The following is a 20,606-nucleotide window of genomic DNA, read 5'->3' as shown; positions in this document are numbered from 1 at the left end:
TTTGCCTGTTTGATTCCCAGTTAAAATAAGAATTGAATGTATACCTCAGTAAGTCATATACGATCTAGAACTTTGCGATGGTTACCTTTGTTGAGTAGGTCTCAGGGTCAACCCACAATAGTGCGAGCACTATCCAAATCCAATAGAAGACTAGTGTCAAATACTGTCTTAAAGCCGAAGAAGAAGCTTCTACCCATTGCACAGAACTTGCGAAGAACAACTAAACCAGGCGGCGAAACGGGGTTGAAAGGGGATGCCTTTGTCAATGCAGAACAGATGCCCGAGATTACTATAGAGGGCAAAAAGGTCCCATTGAATGAAGTTGTGTGTCTTACTTTAGGAGAACAACTTGATATCGACACTATAAGGCAACTTGTTCTCAAAGAAGCCGGGGTTGACTCCTCTGATGCTGCTGCTGATCATCTTCAAAGCGATATAGTGTCGATAGTAGGAGATGAATGTCTTTTGATACCCAGAATAGGATACGAGTTAATGGTTTTACTGAATGGAAGTGTAGTAGGTTGGGGACATCCCAAAGTATCGGAAAAGCAGATTCTTGAAGATCCACTAGTGGAGCATTTGAAGAGAGGCACTGGCTTTGAATTAAGTGAACCTTACGAGACCATTGAAAGTGACGAGCTTGATTATGTTGAATTGAACGAAGTGCCAAAACTTTCATCATCATCATCATCATCTTATTTACAAGGAGAAGTATTTGTTGTACAAGGGATTGACACCACCCAGAGAAACTTGGATAAAGCAGCTTTTGCTATGGGGTTTTCTCGGTCAACAAGATTGGCTATTTTGGAGAATGCTCTTGATAAACATCTCCAGAGTACTCGAGCCAATAGTGAGAGAATGAGTCGTGGAATGAAGATAGACACCAATGAAGGGGAATTGTTACGTTTAACAGGAAGATTATTTCTTTTGAGAGGAAAATTGAATTTATACAGTGAATTAATTGAAGTACCAGATTTATATTGGACTGAACCAACCTTAGAAGTCATTTACGAGGACGTTTCAAAGATATTGGATATATCCACAAGGATTAGTATTCTTAATAGAAAGTTGGATTATGCCACGGATGAACAAAGGGCATTTCTTGGGGTGTTAAATGAGAAGAAAGGTACCCGTTTAGAGTGGATCATTATCATTTTAATTACTGTTGAAGTTGGTTTTGAAATATTGAGAATGGTCAAACCTGAGACACAGAATCATGATATTCTGGAAGCAAAGTTAAAGGAAGCATTGTAGTTACACCAAATTCTTAATTTTGAATTACATTTAGTCACGTGACGCGATCGTTTGCAAGTATTTTGGGGTACATGGTTTCGATTTATGAATACTGAATCAACAACATTCTAACGGTACTGTATTTTGTGTAACAGCTAGAACTCAACCGTAATACACCCGAAATTCAATCCCAACGGGCTATGTTGTAGTAACGGTATATTCTAAAAGTGTGCTATGGGTATTCACAAAAAGAGAGTTTTGTGTCACTAATTGGCCCATATCAGGCCAATCAAAATGAGCTGACTCCAAGTACGGCATAGTTCCAACTAACCAAATGGTTATTGTGGGAAGTAGTAGTAACGGTTCAAAACGGAATAAATACTAGTGCTACTGACCGCAAAGCCAACTTCTTATAACGTGATTATTTCTATATATGTCCAATTAACTTTTAATATAGAACAACTTGTAGGAAGTGTAATACGAAAAGAAAACCACCAACTGCGTGTCCGGTTTCTTTCCATTCCATTCTCTTTGCTTCGTCTCTTTTGCTACTTTTTCTTCCGTTTTCAGGCCTGAAGTTAGGCCTTATGAATCGTGTTGTGGGTAGTCATTGAATCATGAGAAGACTAATTCCAGCCGTTCAATGGGCGTTTGCTTTCTGTGTGCATACAGTTCCTGATAACGCCTGCATGGAATTGGAAGTTGCTGAAGCAAAGGTTTTATCAGTAGCGAATCATAAGTATAGTGCGGTGAAACACAAAACTGGAAGATGACTCAAGAATTAATTAATGTCTGAAGATAACCAAAATGTTCACGACAGCCGAGAAAATTTTATGAAATCTTTGTCTGAGAGAACATCTCTTATCATAATGATAAGATATAATAAACCAGTCCGAGGTGTGTAGAACGTCGGAATCATCATCGTGGCAGTGCCATGCTATCAGGTAGTTGAAGTATATGAAAACTTACTCGTATTCTTGTCCCATAGTAAAATATCTGTTTGTCTGTCTGAAAAATACATTCCCTTACCACCAAAACTTTGTTTGCAGTCGTCGCTGTTTAAATAGACCCATTATTATTGTTGTTTCTGCACGTTAACGTTTTGTCTGGCTGTTTGTTGAGGGATTCGCTGTTTGTTAATACTATTGTATAAAGCCTAGTCCCATACCCCAGGACTGAATCCCGTCAAGAAGAGTGCCCTTGTCTGCATCGAAGTTTCATCACCATAGTAATAGTCACACTTGGTTATAAAATGACTGTCGGATTCCGCAGAGTGTCCTGCTACTGATCTGTATATGCAGGAATTATTTGAATCCAATGAATCAACCCGATTAGCTTAATAGGGACAGTATCCCATCGCAACAATGGCCTGTGAGATTGAAAGGATTTCATACCCTATACATACATTACTGACAACAGGCATTCATTTATATATATGTAGACGGAACGCATAAAAATAATGTAAAAATTTATCACGGTTTCCATCAGATATTTTTTTATAACGTTGTTCAAGAACCAACTCACTCATAAGGTTATAGCATCGCATACCAATAACACCGGCATAAATAGCGACATTTATAATAACACCTACAGCACCAAATATAATACTAACGACATCACCTTTATATACATATTTCCGTCATGATTGGAACAGTTGCATCTATCTTGTTTAAACGAGCCTCAATAGAAAAATGGAATGAGTTTGATCAAACTCTCATGTTGGTGTTCACAATAGCTCAATCAGTTATTTGGATTATGATACCCGGTTTGGCGTTTTTGTACAGTGGATTAGCTCGACGGAAATCTGCCTTATCTATGATTTGGATCGTCATAGCCTCTTCATTTGTGGGTATTTTCCAATGGTATTTCTGGGGTTACTCTTTGGCTTTCAGTGCTTCAAGTAATAGTTTTATTGGTAACTTGGAATATTTTGGTTTCAAGGGTTTATTGGCATCGCCTTCAGATGAGACTTATCCACTTTTGGCCTTTTCTCTTTTCCAAATGGAATTTATGTTGGTTACTTTGGCCATTATTGCGGGTCCCTGTGTGGCTGAAAGAGGTCGTTTTCTTCCTGCTATAGTGTTCTTCTTTTGTTGGGCTACCATTGTCTACTGTCCTGTTGTCTATTGGATTTGGGGTGGTGGCTGGGCTGCCAAATGGGGGGTCTTAGACTACGCTGGTGGTGGACCAGTGGAAATTCTTTCTGGTGTTACCGCATTGGTATACTCGTACTTCTTGGGGAGACGGAATGAGACTCTTATGATCAATTATAGACCCCATAACATATCAACTATCTTTACCGGTACAGCTCTTTTGTATGTCGGATGGTTGTTCTTTAACGGGTTCTCAGCAGGTAATGCATCCTTGAAGGTTCCTTATTCAATGATGAATTCTCATTTGTCTGCTGCCTTTGGTGCATTAACATGGTGTCTTTTGGATTATCGTTTGGAAAAGAAATGGTCTATGGTTGCCGTATGTTCTGGGTGTATTTCTGGTTTAGTTGCTGCCACTCCTTCCTCCGGTATCATCCCCCTATGGGCTTCTGTCATTTTGGGGATTGTCACCGGTATAGTTTCTAACTTTTCCACCCAAATCAAAAACTTGATGAGAATTGATGAAAGCTTAGATGCTTTTGCCGAGCACGGTATTGCCGGAATGGTTGGATTAATTTTCAACGGTATCTTTGGTTCTAGAACTGTCATTGGATATGATGGTGTCACTGACCATGCTGGTGGTTGGATTGACCACAATTGGAAACAATTGTATAAGCAAATTTGTTACATTCTTGCTGTTACCGCATATGGCGCCGGTGTGTCTGCTGTAATCTGTATTGTTCTTAACTACATTCCAGGTTTGTATTTGCGTGTGGATTATGAAGGTGAGGAAAGAGGTATTGATGAAGACCAAATTGGGGAATTTGCTTATGATTATGTTGAAGTTAGAAGAGACTATTTATCTTGGGCAAATCCTCAACCTGCTAGTACGTATAGTGCTGGTGAAAAGGGTGAAGAATTAGAACATCCAGTGGAAGATGATGATCATGCAGTTGGTAGTTCTAATGCTTCGGTGCATGAACCAATCATTCACGAAAAGAACGTTGCGTCAGCTTAAGTTTCGAGGGTACTTAGCTTAGATATTATTTTTATTTCTTCTATCAAGTTTTTAGTGTTAATAATTATTAGTATATTTAAAGATTAAAATAGCCAAAGATCATGTAGTAGTAGTGGTAGTATTTAAGCCCTCACGTGCCATGTCACATGACAAATACCACGTGCTTCTTTTTTTCTTCGGGTGATCTCGTAATACTCATACTTCCGCTTGTCCAGACCTGTGGGGGAAGTGTATATCGGAACGGCAAATCAGCACCGCTATAGGGGTTTCATGCCGGTACCGGCCAAAGATCTACAAGCATTTCATGTTCGGTACTGATTGACCCATGCTATCGTAAGGAGTAAAGACAAACGAGTGCAACACACTGAAAACAACCTGGAGACTAGATCATGTTACGTACGATATCTTTCCTCTACTTGTCGCTTCCTTTACTATCTTATCTACCAATGATCGCATCAGTATACCTTTAGACACCTACAGTGCGGAGAACAAAGGAACATCCCATTTGGGAAAATACTGCACATCCATACCACCTTTCTTTTTATGTGAAAATTTTTTTATTTTTTATTATTACTATCAAACACCAATTTTTAAGCATTACTATTAGTGCATAGAACAAAGGGCTGTGGAATAGAAGTCGCTCTCGTGACTCAATAATGGACAAGCGGGAGGTCTCCGAAAAAAGGGCCTGAATTTTGTAGTAGTTACGAACATTGAACTGGGGAGTAAAATCATGGAAATTTACCGTAATTCCATAAGCTTTTCAGCAATTCTGACTTCATAGTAATCACATAGTCATCTCTTATCATTGTACTAGTTTTTAAACGATTGAATTCCGTTGGAAACTCATAAAATTAACCCACATTTGTGACCCCATTATTCCCCTGACTCATACCAACCAAGTGAATCGAATTCGGTAGCGCGCGTTGATACCTAATTAGGTGTTGATTTTTCACATTAATTTTTCACATTATATTTTACATACTTCTAATTCTCTTCTTCTTCTTTTTCTTCTTCTACTTAATCTTCTTTTTAAGCTTCTTGCCCCATTCCATAATGATCGCTAGAAACGTCAGAGCGACTACCGCCACCCAAACGGCCATACGTATGGCTCGTGGCCAAGTCAGACTTCTCACTAGAACGCAAAGAATGAAAGCCACTATTGCATCTCCATCATCATCCAGTGCTGCCTCAAGACCCGCACCTGCTCCCGCTTTCAACCAAGATGACACTCAAGGGTCCACTAACAACAACAGAAGCGACAAGACCAACAAAAAGAATAAGAGCTCTCACTTGGCCATGGACGATACGTTTATCGGTTTGACCGGTGGGGAAATCTTCCATGAGATGATGCTCAGACACAATGTTGATACTGTTTTCGGTTACGCCGGTGGTGCCATTCTTCCAGTGTTTGACGCTATCTACAACAGTGATAAGTTCAAATTCGTCTTGCCCAGACATGAACAAGGTGCTGGTCACATGGCTGAAGGTTATGCCAGAGCCACTGGTAAACCCGGTGTGGTTTTGGTTACCTCCGGTCCCGGTGCTACCAACGTCATCACCCCCATGGCCGATGCCTTGATGGATGGTGTTCCATTAGTTGTTTTCACCGGTCAAGTCCCCACCACCGCCATTGGTACAGATGCATTCCAAGAAGCTGATGTCGTGGGTATTTCCAGACAATGTACCAAATGGAACGTTATGGTTAAGAATGTGGCTGAATTGCCTCGTCGGATTAACGAAGCCTTTGAAATCGCTACTCTGGGTAGACCAGGTCCTGTTTTGGTTGATTTACCTAAAGATGTCACCGCAGCTATTTTAAGAGAAGAAATCCCCATCCATTCCACTATCCCACTGAATGCATTGCAACAAATCACCAGAAAGGCTGCTTCTGAGTTTACTATGGAAGCAATCAAGAGATCTGCCAAGTTGTTGAATAAGGCCAAGAAGCCTATTATTTACGCCGGTGCCGGTTTATTGAACAGCGAAGAAGGTCCAGCCTTATTGAAGGAATTGAGTGACAAGGCCCAAATCCCAGTCACCACCACTTTGCAAGGGTTAGGTGTTTTTGACCAACGTGATCCTAAATCTTTGGATATGTTGGGTATGCACGGGAACGCCGCAGCTAACTCTGCCATTCAACAAGCTGATTTGATTATTGCATTGGGTGCCAGATTCGACGACAGAGTCACACTTAATGTCACCAAGTTTGCTCCTGCTGCTAGATTGGCTGCCCAAGAAGGTAGAGGTGGTATCATTCACTTTGAGATCTTGCCCAAAAACATCAACAAGGTTGTGGAGGCCACCGAAGCCGTGGAAGGTGATGTTGCCGGTAACTTGGCCAATTTCATTCCTTTAGTGCATAATGTTTCTGAAAGACCCGAATGGATGGGCCAAGTTCAAGAATGGAAGCAAAAGTATCCTTACGACTACCAATTGGAAACCCCTGGGTCTGCCATTAAACCCCAAACATTGATCCGTGAGATCGATGCTCAATTGCAAAAGCTTGATAAGGACTTCATTATCACCACTGGTGTTGGTCAACATCAAATGTGGGCTGCCCAACATTTCACCTGGACCAAACCAAGAACCATGATTACTTCTGGTGGGTTAGGTACCATGGGTTATGGTTTACCTGCTGCAATTGGTGCTCAAGTGGCCAAACCTGATGCCATTGTCATTGACATTGATGGTGATGCTTCATTCAACATGACCCTTATGGAATTAAGTTCTGCGGTTCAAGCCGGTGCTCCAGTCAAGATCTGTGTATTGAACAACGAAGAACAAGGTATGGTGACTCAATGGCAATCTCTTTTCTACGAACACAGATACGCACACACCCATCAATCCAATCCAGATTTCATGAAGTTGGCTGAAGCCATGGGAGTCGAGGGGATCCGTGTGAAGGCCCAAGAAGAATTGACCAGCTCAGTGGCTCAATTCTTAAATACCGATAGGCCTGTACTCATGGAGGTGTTTGTTGAAAAGAAGGTACCTGTTTTGCCCATGGTTCCTGCTGGTAAGGGTTTGGACGAATTTATCCTTTTCGATCCTGAAGTTGAAAAGGAACAAAACGAATTGAGAAAGAAGAGAACTGGTGGTAAGTTCTAGAACGTTTGTTTGTTTGTATTTCACTGTAAATTAGATTTATAATATGAAAAGTAATTAAGTATTTGGAACGAGTTCGTATATTTGAAATGTGGGGTATTCGCGATGAGGTACACCCGAACACCAGATTATATAGTATGTTAATTATATATAGTGTATGTTAATGGTAAAAGTGTATCCTATAATAGATAGTATATTTCTTTATTCTATATCCTGTTAAACCTCCTTCTCATATTGTGCTAGAGGAGCTGCCAACTCACAACCTCTTCGTATAATGGTTTCAATTCTATCCCGTAAAACCTTGGAAGGACATGCCACTGTCAATTCCAAAAGATTTATTCTGGCTTCACTTTTCCCTACATTGATCACAAGGTTCTCGTGGCTTTCTCTTTTGATCGTATCACCAAACTGAGCCTCGAGCATCGTGGTGATACGACTCACTCGGGTTTTAATGTCCGACTTCATGTGTGCCTTTGGCTCACGCTCACGTGCCGAACCAATAACCATGTTAACATCATCATCCATGGGCTCGTCTTTGACATGAACATGCTCGTGTTGCTTGGAACTTAACTTGACAGAAGCCGGCGAGCTATCAACTGAATATAAGATAGCTACCACAGAATCCGCTAATGAATCGGCAATTAGATTGTCATTGATCCATTCAACGGTCACCACCAATGCATCTGTCTTGTTCAAATCAACGTGAACATCAAGCAAGCTCATAATCAAACATTCCCATGCTTGTTTATCGTCCCGGACGATCTCAATGTATCCAAACATCTGTTCTAAATGCCATCTGATCAACGAAACTTGGGCATGAAGCTTTAATTTGATCTTAGACTTTACTATCGATGTAGATAACTGAGTAAACTCACTCAAGTCATGCAATTTCAATAAATTCAAATCGAAATCTTTAGATACTAAAACTCCAGCAATAGGTTGTTCTGTTGAAATCAAGTTCACAGTTTCAACAGTCTTCAGGTCTGTCTTTTGGCCACTCTTTGCTTCACCATTTTCTTCATTTTCTTCCTCACCCTTTTCTTCACTCTTTTCCTCGTCCATCTTTTCATCTTCATCGTCCAGAAGTTCTTGAATTTTCTTCAGTTCTTCCTCAATTATCTTGACAACTTCTTGTCTGAGTATATTCCCTTGTTCTTCTGCCAAGGTTCCCAAAACTGTGGCTACTCTTTGTCCTTTAATTGGTAACTTAAGTTCGTCACAGTTTCTGGGGTTAAAGATGTTGACTTCATTTTCTGACCCCTTTCTGGACGAATATTTACTCAATAATGCTGATTTGAGTCTCCCCATAGGATTACTTTCACCATGAACCAAAATGATCTTCAAAGGATTCACCTCATCAATGAACTCGGCATTTTGTTGGAAATCAACGTGTGCTGCAAATGATATTTCTTCAATTAAAAGCCTTCTGGGAATTGACATTTCCGGGTTGGCTATGGAGGGAATTGAATGTGGTTCCGAAAGTAAATCTTTAGCCATAGTTCCTTCAACGGAATAACCCGTCATGATGACCGCATTCTTAGGATCTGGAGCCCATTTCTCCAAGAGTTCTCGAGAAACACCATTCTGTAACATACCAGGAGATGCAACAACTACACAAGGACCCATGTCTTGAAATTTCTCTAAACTCCTTATGGATTTAATGAACTTCAAGTCGAACGGATTATGTGCCTCTCCAGAACTTGAAGTCAACTGTCGGATTTTGTCATTCATGATACTGGTATATGTCTGATAAACAGCCATACACTTTCTAGCAAGCGACGATGCATAAAAGATATTAATGCTTTGGAGATCTTCATTCTGACTCCAATATTCTTCCAAGATCAACAACAATTCTTGAGCTCTTCCTAAAGCGAACACAGGCATAAGAACCCTACCTCCCTTCAAGAGAGTGGAATGGATCAATTGGGTCATCCTGTGTTCTTTTTGCAATCTGGGTTCGTGTGTGGCGGTACCAAATGTGGATTCAGTGATTAATATATCCGGTTTGGTAGGAGGTACTTCTGCTATCTGAAGGTGTCTGTCTTCTTCTCTTGAATAGTCACCGGTGAAAAGGATCTTCAATCCACCAATCTCAATCAAATACATACATGCACCAAGCACGTGACCAGCGTGATAAGCAGTGAATCGTATACCGTCTATTTCCATAGTAGAATGGTAATCCACAGTTTCAATCTTATCAAATGACCCAATTAAATCATCATCTGTGTATAAATTACTAGACCCATTATTTCCTGGGCCACCATTGGAGGAGCTGTCCATAGTTCTTCCGTTACCAATGGACGTCACTCTAACGAAATCCTGCAACAACCATCGATAAATAGCTTTGGTGGCATGCGTCATAAAAACTCTGCCTTTAAAGTTGGAATGCTGCATCACATATGGAAGCGTACCTGCATGGTCTAAATGGAAATGACTTATAAGCAATATGTCCACTTTTGATAGGTCATATTCATCATAGAACGGAAGTGAACTGAAACCAGTTAATCCGGGATGAACTCCCGCGTCCAACATTATTACTTTGTTTTTGTATTCAATTATGTGACATGATCTTCCCACTTCATTACATCCACCAAGTCCAAAAAACTTGAACGATTCGGTATTCTCCGAGCCACTTGTCTCCGAGTTCTTGGACGGCATGATTGATTTGAGTCAAATGTGTTCATTACCAACCGTAGTAGTGTCTCTCTTTCGTTTGCCTCTAAAACTTTTCAGATTTCGGTACATGCACTACTTTGGTGATGTATGTCGGACTTCGAATCGTATTGACTGCTAATAGTTTGCAGTTCGAGAGCAACCATCAAAATATTCTAAATGCTTCATTTCATCCTTTAAAAGGATAATTACATTACAAGGTGAATAGATATTGGTTTTGGAATTGTAGTTTCGGAATTTCTCATGCATGTATGTATTGCTTTAGCAAGTGGGTTTCGAAGTACACCACCCACCACACTCCTTAACCCCAACAACTCACAGCCCATAAATACTACATATAAACATTAAGTCTTAACAAATGCATATGCTTGCTGAGATCGGAGTGAACTGGTCCATCTAACTTGAATTTCGGTGTTAGCATTAATCTGCGATATCTATCTAGTTCCCCTCATGAAGTTTATTGTATTTTTTCCGAGTGGATAAACTTTGGGAGAATTTAACACACGGCACGGTATTTTTTCCCTTTCATTCTAAAGTGTGTGTACATGTTGTTTTCAATTTTCTGCATATAATGGTGGAAAAATATAGGGCTGAAGCAAGCATTTTTTCCGTTGCTCTACTAGTTATTCCTGTGTCCTGTATTCCAATCAGCCTCTCAAGGTACCGAACCAGCGACTGCACTGGAATGTTCCCCACAAATGGCTTAGTACCATGTAGTTACAGTACAATCAACAACACCATGCAACTATTCCAATACGAAATTTGCCATACAAAGGACGGACAAGAACATTTTTCCGTACCATTTAGCGTATACACTGATAAAAGCTCAAACCAGTAGGTAACTCGTTGTTACCATATGCGGAATGTATTAAGCCTAAATATGGTCTTCATTCGTCGAAATAGTTTGTGTAAAATACATGACGGAGCAATTTCAAAACATTACAGTGGTGAAGTTTAAGTTTCAGTATCATTGTAATTATAACCATAACTTTATTTAGAAAACACATAGTGCAGCAGGAGAATGAGTATTCATGCTTGCATAAATGACATCACGACATTAAGGGTTCATTCATGTTATTTGGGTTGAATAACTAAGCCCTGTGATCAACACCGGTCTTTAAATCATCAACCAAACCAACTTCTTGAGCGTAAGTGGTGTTAGGTCTCCATTTAGAAGAATTTCTTGGATGAGTTTCTTCCAACAAACGATCAACTTGTTCTAAAGTCAAACCCTTGGTTTCTGGAACCAAAAAGTAAGCGAAAATAATGCACCCAGTACAAGTACTACCCCAAACGAAGAAGACCTTTGCACCCAAATTACCTTGATCGGTACCAACCATGTAAGGAGTGATGACGGTAATGATACAGTTCCAGAACCAGTTGGAAGCAGTAGATAAGGCAACACCTCTGGCTCTGATTGGTAATGGGAAGACTTCACCAACAGTAACCCAAGCACAAGGACCCCAAGTGGAAGCAAAGAAGAAGATATAGATACAGATGAAAGAAATAACTGCCTTCATTGCATTGTCATCGTCTGCCTTAACGGTACCAATGATAGCAGCAACGAATTCACAAATAGCCATACCAACAGCACCCCAGATTAAAATTGGTCTACGACCGAATCTTTCAACAGTCCAGAAAGAAACAGGTGTGGAACACACGTTAACCAAAGTAGTAATCAAAGAAATCAAGAATGGGTTTTTGATAGTACCCAACTGTTGGAAGAAAGTAGTACCGAAGTAGAAAATAAAGTTAACACCAGTCATTTGTTGCATCATTTGTAAACCAATACCCAATAAAGTTCTTCTCAAGTTAGAAGAACCGTGTTTAATAGAACCTGAGAAACAAGCAGTCCAAGTCTTAAGGTAACTACCTTGAGGAATCAATTTGGATTCTATTTCATTGTTGGCCACAATTTCAGCCAATTCATCTTCAACTTGTTCAGAACCAACTGGTTGATCTCTTAATCTGACTAAAACTTCCCTTGCCTTTTCGATATTTGCCTTCTTAACGAAATATCTAGGAGATTCGGGTAAAAAGAACAAACCAGCAGCCAATATAAAAGCCCAAATCAATTGCAAACCAATTGGAATTCTGTAAGATGCAGAGGTCTTCAAATTTTGAGTTCCATAGTTAACACAGGCTGCAATCAATAACCCAATAGTAATACAGAATTGATAACCAGAGACCAAAGCTCCTCTAACCTTTCTTGGAGCAATTTCAGACATGTACAACACAATAGTAGCAGAAACAAAACCGACACCAAATCCAGAAATCAATCTACCAACAACCAATAATGGAACACCTGAAGAAGCAATTTGTAAAGCATCACCAATACAAAAAATGACACAGCCGGCAATAATAGTCAATCTTCTACCATACCAATCAGCCAAGTCACCAGCCATGAGAGCACCAAAGAAAGTACCGGCAGACAAAATAGAAGTGATCAAAGACTTCTGCGAAGATGGCAAGTCCTTTTCAGACTTTGGCTTACCTCTTTGACTCTTATCGAAGGTATCAATAAAGTACTCCATACCCATGACACCGGAAATGTAACCAGAATCGTAACCATAAAAGATACCACCAAAGGATGCAAAGGCACACATCATGTAAGCTTTGAAGGTAACTTCAGCTTCGACCCTGTTAGGATCAACAGTACCATGAACGTGATGTTCCTTAAATTCGGACACATTGGTAACTTCCTTCATTAACTGGGCTTCATTGGTTGTGTAGCCATGCTTGGCTTCCAAATCACTAGAAGACATGTTTAACTAGTAATAAGTGATTAAAATATTAAGAGTTGATAGTTGCAAATCCAAAAAAAAAACTTGAAACAACCGGAAAATCTACTGATATTTATACCATTTTCCGATCTGAGGGGAACCCCAAGCTTGGACCAACATTCTGGGTTTGGATTACAATTTTCTTAAGATGGGTTTAACTCAAAGCTCGTCTTCATTTGAGGGCCTGTTTCAAAGTGGGGGTTGTACATTTTGTGCAAAAAAATAAAGAAAAAGTACGTCAGCCGCATGCAAACCGCCTACATATTGATTTTCCGAAAGTCTTTGCCCACGGATTCTTTGATAGTCCAAAACATTATTTTCTTAGCAGCATAGTGCATGTAAAGCAATTCAATCTGGGGTAGTATCACTACGTAAACAATGTAAGCAAGTATATATCCCCACACGGTACAAGAATGCTTCGCACACATGCTGAAAGCGTAATAGTAAGCGTTGTCTTGTCGATAAATTTCTCGGATAATTAAGCACCGCTTGAACACGGAAAAACACCCCTACTGTATATATTTATTTTTAAAGCAATAGGGACTTCTTTACACCAATTTGTACTACTTTATTGCAGTAATTTGTGTTACTTTATACTTCAAACAAAGTTGTATATTATTGTAAAGCAATTCTATTGCTAGTTAATTGTACAGATTAATATATAAAACCATTCTCGGAAAAGACATTTAATAGAATGAGTGTCCTATTGCACTCAGAATCATAAAAATCATCAATTTATTATTACTTAAAGCTTGCTTAATAAGCGTGAATGAATGAGTTGAGTCATCTAGACCTTGTGTTCAACGTCAGCCTTAGCAGCGTCAACCAAACCAACTTCTTGAGCATAGGTGGTGGTTGGTCTCCACTTGGCAGATCCTCTTGGGTTAGTTTCTTCCATCATTCTGTCAACTTGTTCCAAAGACAAACCCTTGGTTTCTGGAACCAAAAAGTAAGCATAGACAATACAACAAGTACACAAGCCACCCCAGATGAAAAAGACCTTAGCACCCAAGTTACCTTGATCGGTACCAACCATATAAGGAGTGATGACGGTAATGATACAGTTCCAGAACCAGTTGGAAGCAGTGGACAAACCAACACCTCTAGATCTGATTGGCAATGGGAAGATTTCACCAATAACAACCCAGGCACCAGGACCCCAAGTGGAAGCAAAGAAGAAGATATAGATACAGATGAAAGAAATAACTGCCTTCATTGCATTCTTGTCACCTTCCTTGGCGGTACCAACGATAGCAGCAATGAATTCACAAATAGCCATACCAATGGCACCCCAGATTAAAATGGTTCTACGACCGAATCTTTCAATGGTCCAGAAGGATATAGGAGTCGAACAAACGTTGACCAAGGTGGTGATTAAAGAAATCAAGAAAGCATTGGAAATGGTTCCTAATTCTTGGAAGAAGGTAGTACCAAAGTAGAAGATAAAGTTAACACCGGTGAATTGTTGCATCATTTGCAAGGACATACCCAAGATGGTTCTTCTGAGGTTAGAGGAGTTGTTAGTGATGGAACCTTCGAAACAAGCAGCCCAAGAGCTCCAGTAAGAGTCTTGTGGAATCAACTTCTTTTCAATTTCATGGTTAGCAACAATTTCAGCCAATTCATCTTCAATTTGAGGAGACTCTAAAGGTTGATCTCTTAATCTGGCCAAAACTTCCCTAGCCTTGGCAACGTTACCCTTTTTAACAAAAAATCTTGGAGATTCTGGCAAGAAGAATAAACCAATACCTAAGATCAATGCCCACAACAATTGCAAACCAATTGGAATTCTGTACGATGCAGAGGTGTTCAACTTTTCAGTTCCATAGTTGACACAAGAAGCAATTAACAAACCAAGAGTAATACAGAATTGGTAACCAGAGACCAAAGCACCTCTAACCTTTCTTGGGGCAATTTCAGACATATACAAGATAATAATAGCGGAGACAAATCCCACACCAAAACCAGACACCAAACGGCCGGCAACCAACAAACCCAAACTGGAGGAAGCAACTTGCAAAATATCACCAATCATAAAAATAAAACAACCGGCAATAATGGTCAATCTTCTACCATACCAATCAGCCAAGTCACCAGCAATGATGGCACCAAAGAAAGTACCGGCAGACAAAATAGAAGTGATCAACGACTTTCTGGAAGATGGTAAGGACTTTTCAGACTTTGGCTTATCTCTTTGGTCCTTTTGGAAGGTATCAATGAAATATTCCATACCCATGACACCGGAAATATAACCAGAATCGTAACCGAAGAAGATACCACCAAAGGAGGCAAAGGCACACATCATGTAAGCCTTGAAGGTAACGTCAGCTTCGACTCTGTTGGTGTCGGTAGTACCGTGCAATTGCTTGGCGTTATCATTGAGGTCGTCTGATGCAATTTGCATCAAACCTTGATCCTTTACGTCTAAGTCACTTGAAGACATAGTGGGAGTATCTATAACAAGTAGAGTTTAAAATGATGATGATAAAACTGGGTCCAAGGGTATCTGGAATGAAGAGAATTTAATGGCGTATTTATACCTTTACGGCTAAAATATTTTTATAAATGATTACTAAGGTTAAAACTACCATGAATTGTGACTAAGTCAAAGGCAGTCACTTGAAACGGATTTATCCCCACCATCCTCGATTATAGAATATGTGCAAGAATTGAAAAGGATGGGTTACTGCGTTTTATTGTTGTTAGTTAGTCGGATTTATTGTCCGTATGAAGCTGTACCACTTATTAATTTTTTTGGGATGATTGTTTTGAAGCAGGAAAATCCGAACCAGTAGCTCACTGTAACTGTTTTAAAGTCCAACTTATTTCAACTAACATTTTCCTTCATTACTATTGCTTTTTTGACCTACGCGTTCCGATGAACCAAATTGGATAGTAATACTACTACTACCACTATAGCTACTTAGATTATCCTTGCCGTCTAAACTACCTAATGGGTTCACCCTCTGCACCCGCAAAAACCTACTTTTGCGTATAATGCCACAAGCTGAGGACATGGTTTTCCCGGAGAGACTATTGTTCTGCATGTTCCTAAAAGGAGCTTTTTCCGGAGCAAACGCATGGTGCCTTTATGCCGGATACCCCATGGGCAAAGTTGCATAACTTAACAAAGTGTAGGACTGCAGTAATAAGATTGTTAAGTACCGACGTACAACATACCAAAATAGACAGGAACTGTACGGTCTCGTCACCTAGGTAGCCCCAATGCATCACAGAGTACTTGACCAAGTTAAGAAATTTTAATCGAAGCCGTTAGAGATTTCAAATGCACATACGGGTTCCAGCCGGACTAGCTATTACTTTAAGAGTAAGTTGGAGTCGCGACCAGCTTATCCAGACATAAACTGGTCTTTTATTGGCTGATTTAAGAGTGGGGTAATAATATTGTTCGCCTGTCGTCGTCTACTTTAATTAGAGCCTGAGTCTCCTGTTTTTTTCCTTTTTTGAAACGGCACTTCTTTGTAAAATGGAGAAACCCGTTCTTATTCTTAATCTTATTGGAGCGGCGAAAACAATAAAGAAGCTATGGAATTGGATTGTATGTAGGAATCGGAGATGGAATAACAATTCCTCTTTACTTTATATAATCTTTTTTTTTTAGTTTTATTTGCTACTTGTAATACTATTACTCCAGGTTCAAATGGTCTGATACCGATCTAGTTACTCTCAACGCAGTCGATTTACGGTTTCAGTTCCTAAAAGGATAAAGTTACACCACGAGACTTTTGAAGGGGAAAGGTTTTTAATGGTCGGGTGTGTTTCAACCAAAAAGCCGTCCATTATAGTCTAATGTCATATGTTTACTTATTATCTTGGTCTACTTTAACGGGTCGATTATTTGACACACTGAACACTACTAATAGGTCCGATTCCTTCTACTATATTTAAAACACTAGTTGCCTATTATTACTAAGTCTCACTGATATTATTTGTATTCTGAGGTTACCATACAAACCTCATCATAGCATCCTCACTGGGAGTAGTGCACAATAAAATGCACAACGGATTAAGTATGCAAAACACAAAAAGCACCAATATTGACTGGCTCTTGTTATGTTAAAGGTACTGAGCCAAAATAAAATTAAAAAAAAGGAAGCCTTTGTTGTGTCGGAACAACCACATCTATTTGTAGCTTTTTCGTGACGTGGCGGCTGGCTTTAACATACGTACAAGCAGGATATTTAAAGGCCCAATATATGGATAAAATCCTGGTAGGCGTCAATATATCCATACCAACTGATAGGGTTTTTTGTGCTTCACATATGTAAAAAGGTTGAAGAATGAAAATCAATTAAGCTAATGTAGTAGGTCAACATCACGAAGTTGTTCCAGACCAAGAAAATTTTTTCTTTCGATAGGGAAAAACTAACAATAGTTTATGGAAAAATTTAAAAGGTCCAAACAAAGCGCCATTTTTGTCGATTTCACGCCTTCGTGTGTATGCTGCGTAGCAATAATATAACTTCGGAGTATATTACCCCAGCGTGTCTGTGGGGTTCCTTGCGGAGAAATGGAGGTTTTGTGTAGTTTGTTTCAATTGTTCCGTCATTCATAACTGACCCCACCATATTACATTTACACGGTGGCCCGAAGCTATTGTCCTTCCTGGAAAAACTTGACTCTGAATTTGGCGGATAGAATATGTGAGTATCTTTTATTCCCCTCTTGGATTATACTCTTTGATTACATTGGGGGGTTCTTATTTTAAGTTGTGTTTGAATAAAGCCATAATAGCCACTTGTAGCCCTCCAGGAGTAGCCACTCGGACAAAGAGCTATTGATTCCTGGGATTAAAAAAAAAAAAAATACTATACAATTTTGCGCATTTAAATTTTATCCTCTACAAAGCGTTCTATATGCGGGATAATTTATCAATGGTTTGTAGTTCATGAACAATAGATAATTCCTGGGGTTGGTGCATTAAGTCATCGTGATGTAATTAAAGCCATACGCGGACTACATCCTAACTACATTACATTAGGCTAGATTTTGTTTCACGTCCGCTAATTTTTTTAGTTGTGTACTTTGGTTAGTAGAAATCCCTAAAAGCCCCGCACACCGAAGGGCATTATTATCCATGTTATGGGGTTATTCGGAGTAAGGTTGGTGAATCAGCCGGATTTACTATTATGGCACTAAAGTTCCATTCATAAAAAATATAATGTACAGCCGCAAATAATAAGCCATTGACATTAAGGATTATTTAATTGGTGCATGCACACAATTGCACTCTCCATGCTTTTAGTACACTTGATTATGAATCAATGAGATAACACTACGGGGTTAACTCTAAAGAATTATATCCCTCAACTTACGTTACATTGTATTTTCACCATCAAATTAGTTAGCTACATTAATCTACGTATTTGTCTCCGCTGATTCAAGAACCGGATCTCCCCTCTTCGTTCCATGATTGTCAACACCGCATCAAATAACTCTTCGGAATAACCTTTGTTCAGAACAAATTCATTTCTCAAAACACTATGCTTTGCTGTCCAACCTTTAGGGAATCTAGACCCTATTTCACGTTCTAAATCATCCAACCGTTTCATAAACTCTTGATTCCTATAGCCGGTGATCCCTTGGTCCACAGCATCCATAGTGGAAGCAGTAAACAATCTAATTGCTTCTTCAACATCTTCTTCTGTAGCCACTATATCCAATCTCATCTTAGCCAACAGCTCGGTGATACGAATGATGGCCTCCAATTGTCTAACGGTAATTGGAATTGACAGCCGTTCCTTGGAATTCTGTTCATTATAGAGTAACTTTCTCCGAATCCCAACAAAATGTGACGATAATCTTTCCGATGCCTCAGGCGATAGCCTAGGGGCACATCTTAATTTGGTATATTGAACATATTTCTTCAAGAAGTCAAGAGGGATTTCTCCGGATTCCGCTTCGTCTTGATTCTGTTGTTTACCCGTATGAATATTCAACACGTGGTGGGCAATGTTCATATCTCGTTGTTCATTATGGTCATCTTTAACAATAAAGATCATGTCAAATCTGGATAAAATGGTTGTTTGGAAGTCAATGTTCTCACCGGGCGATTTGGTCTCATCGTATCTTCCATAGATTGGATTTGCGGCGGCTAGAACAGACGTACGACTATTCAAGACTGTGGTTATTCCTGCCTTGGCAATAGAAATGGTTTGCTGTTCCATGGCTTCGTGAATGGCAACTCTATCTTCATCTCTCATCTTATCAAATTCATCAATACAAACAACTCCTCCGTCTGCAAGCACCATCGCACCACCTTCCAAATAAAAGTCTCGGGTCTGTGGATCTCTTTGAACAGAAGCTGTTAACCCTGCTGCGGAAGAACCTTTACCTGATGTATAGACCGCAATAGGACTGGCCTTCTCTACAAACTTCAACAACTGCGATTTGGCCGTACCGGGATCACCAAGGAGCAACACATTGATGTCACCTCTTAATCTCATTCCATCGGGCAAAATCTTCTTGGAACCTCCAAATAACAAACATACAATGGACTTCTTGATATCATCGTTACCGTAAATGGAAGGAGCAATGGACTGAGCGAGCTTCTCATACAAGTTGGGGATTCGACTAACTTGTCTGAATTGTTCCTCTTCTTCATCGGTGAAACTAATCCCTTCACCATTCAAACCTTGTTCTAAGTCTGTTTTGATACCCAAGACCTTTAAATAAGGGTTTCGGATCGCAACTGTGTTTCCAACACCTGTGCTAGAACCTGGTTGCTTTTTAGATTGATAAATAGAGTATATCCCCACTACCGTGACCCGTGTACCCGGAACAACTTGGTTTGTCAAGTATCTATCAGCTTGCATAAGGATGTGTCTGGGCATCTCCCCTACAGGTACCATGTCTGGGGACTCTTGTAGCTTCAAAACTTGTTGGTCAATAAAGGTGGACTTATCATGGACAATGACATATGGATCTGGAGGACATTTGTTCCGGTTTTCTAATGCTTCTTCATTCCCTAAACATTTCTTTGGTAAGTTAACTTGACCAAACCCCAGAGATATTTGAAGCCTGGTGGTATGTTTACAGTTTCGGCAAATTAATTGTACCAGGGTTGCTCTTGAGCTCAAGACTGATGTGGATATGATTATACCCGATACACGGACTATCTTAGAAATATGAACGGAATCCAAATCTCTAATCATTGTTCTATTTGCATTGGAACTAAGGATCAATTGGCATTGCGGAATATCATTAGCTAATTTATCCGAAGACAAATAAGCGATTCTTTTGGCAATTTCAGTAATGGCTTTTTCAAATAAGGGAATCATTTCTGCGGGATCATCCGTCAATTTCTTATGCAACTCTTCATTCATAGCAATTAAGTGATCGCTGCTCACTGTTAAATAATAATGGTTGACCAATAAGTTTTCCCTTAATTGATCTCTGTAGATGAACTTCTCATCGAGCCTGAATTCTAACAAGAAGGTCCGGAAAGCCTTGGTGATTTCGTTATGAGTATCATCTGTGGTTTCTCCGGGAAACACAGATGCACTGAACACATCTGGTCTATCATATGACATGGCTAATCTGAATGCTTGGTTAATTGAAGTGCAGCTAAGGAAGACGAAGCTGAAAATTCAGATACATGTAAATATTTTTCCCTTCAAAAAGACGTGCTTCGCGTTGACGTACTCAATTAAACTCAATTAGGAAATCAACTGCCGT

At 39.7% G+C, this 20,606-nt stretch overlaps 7 protein-coding genes across 7 annotated transcripts; 3 read left to right on the top strand and 4 right to left on the bottom strand.

Annotated features, from left to right (window-relative positions):
• Window positions 1-77: 77 nt before the first annotated feature.
• On the top strand, window positions 78-1,254 carry KQ657_005192 (uncharacterized protein; the record flags this gene model as incomplete). The annotated part of the gene is made up of 2 exons (XM_043195835.1): window positions 78-94; window positions 147-1,254. The coding sequence occupies 2 exons, from the start codon at window positions 78-80 to the stop codon at window positions 1,252-1,254; spliced, it is 1,125 nt and encodes a 374-aa protein (XP_043049540.1).
• A 1,620-nt stretch (window positions 1,255-2,874) lies between these two features.
• On the top strand, window positions 2,875-4,344 carry MEP1 (ammonium permease; the record flags this gene model as incomplete). The annotated part of the gene is made up of 1 exon (XM_043195834.1): window positions 2,875-4,344. One exon carries the CDS (start codon window positions 2,875-2,877, stop codon window positions 4,342-4,344), a length of 1,470 nt encoding a protein of 489 aa, XP_043049539.1.
• A 1,056-nt stretch (window positions 4,345-5,400) lies between these two features.
• On the top strand, window positions 5,401-7,455 carry ILV2 (acetolactate synthase catalytic subunit; the record flags this gene model as incomplete). Its single annotated transcript, XM_043195833.1, has 1 exon — window positions 5,401-7,455. One exon carries the CDS (start codon window positions 5,401-5,403, stop codon window positions 7,453-7,455), a length of 2,055 nt encoding a protein of 684 aa, XP_043049538.1.
• A 213-nt stretch (window positions 7,456-7,668) lies between these two features.
• YSH1 (cleavage polyadenylation factor subunit) lies at window positions 7,669-10,110 on the bottom strand (the record flags this gene model as incomplete). The annotated part of the gene is made up of 1 exon (XM_043195832.1): window positions 7,669-10,110. One exon carries the CDS (start codon window positions 10,108-10,110, stop codon window positions 7,669-7,671), a length of 2,442 nt encoding a protein of 813 aa, XP_043049537.1.
• Window positions 10,111-11,216: 1,106 nt separating this feature from the next.
• Window positions 11,217-12,890, bottom strand: KQ657_005188 (sugar porter family MFS transporter; the record flags this gene model as incomplete). The annotated part of the gene is made up of 1 exon (XM_043195831.1): window positions 11,217-12,890. The coding sequence occupies one exon, from the start codon at window positions 12,888-12,890 to the stop codon at window positions 11,217-11,219; it is 1,674 nt and encodes a 557-aa protein (XP_043049536.1).
• An 805-nt stretch (window positions 12,891-13,695) lies between these two features.
• On the bottom strand, window positions 13,696-15,351 carry KQ657_005187 (sugar porter family MFS transporter; the record flags this gene model as incomplete). The annotated part of the gene is made up of 1 exon (XM_043195830.1): window positions 13,696-15,351. One exon carries the CDS (start codon window positions 15,349-15,351, stop codon window positions 13,696-13,698), a length of 1,656 nt encoding a protein of 551 aa, XP_043049535.1.
• Window positions 15,352-18,277: 2,926 nt separating this feature from the next.
• CDC46 (MCM DNA helicase complex subunit) lies at window positions 18,278-20,461 on the bottom strand (the record flags this gene model as incomplete). The annotated part of the gene is made up of 1 exon (XM_043195829.1): window positions 18,278-20,461. The coding sequence occupies one exon, from the start codon at window positions 20,459-20,461 to the stop codon at window positions 18,278-18,280; it is 2,184 nt and encodes a 727-aa protein (XP_043049534.1).
• Between the last annotated feature and the right edge of the window lie 145 nt (window positions 20,462-20,606).

Source organism: Scheffersomyces spartinae, assembly GCF_019049425.1.
Source record: "Scheffersomyces spartinae strain ARV_011 chromosome Unknown scaffold_9, whole genome shotgun sequence".
NCBI classification, from domain to species: domain Eukaryota; kingdom Fungi; phylum Ascomycota; class Pichiomycetes; order Serinales; family Debaryomycetaceae; genus Lizanozyma; species Lizanozyma spartinae.
The sequence above is the reverse complement of the archived record's forward strand: the minus strand, read 5'-3'. Positions and strand labels throughout refer to the sequence as shown.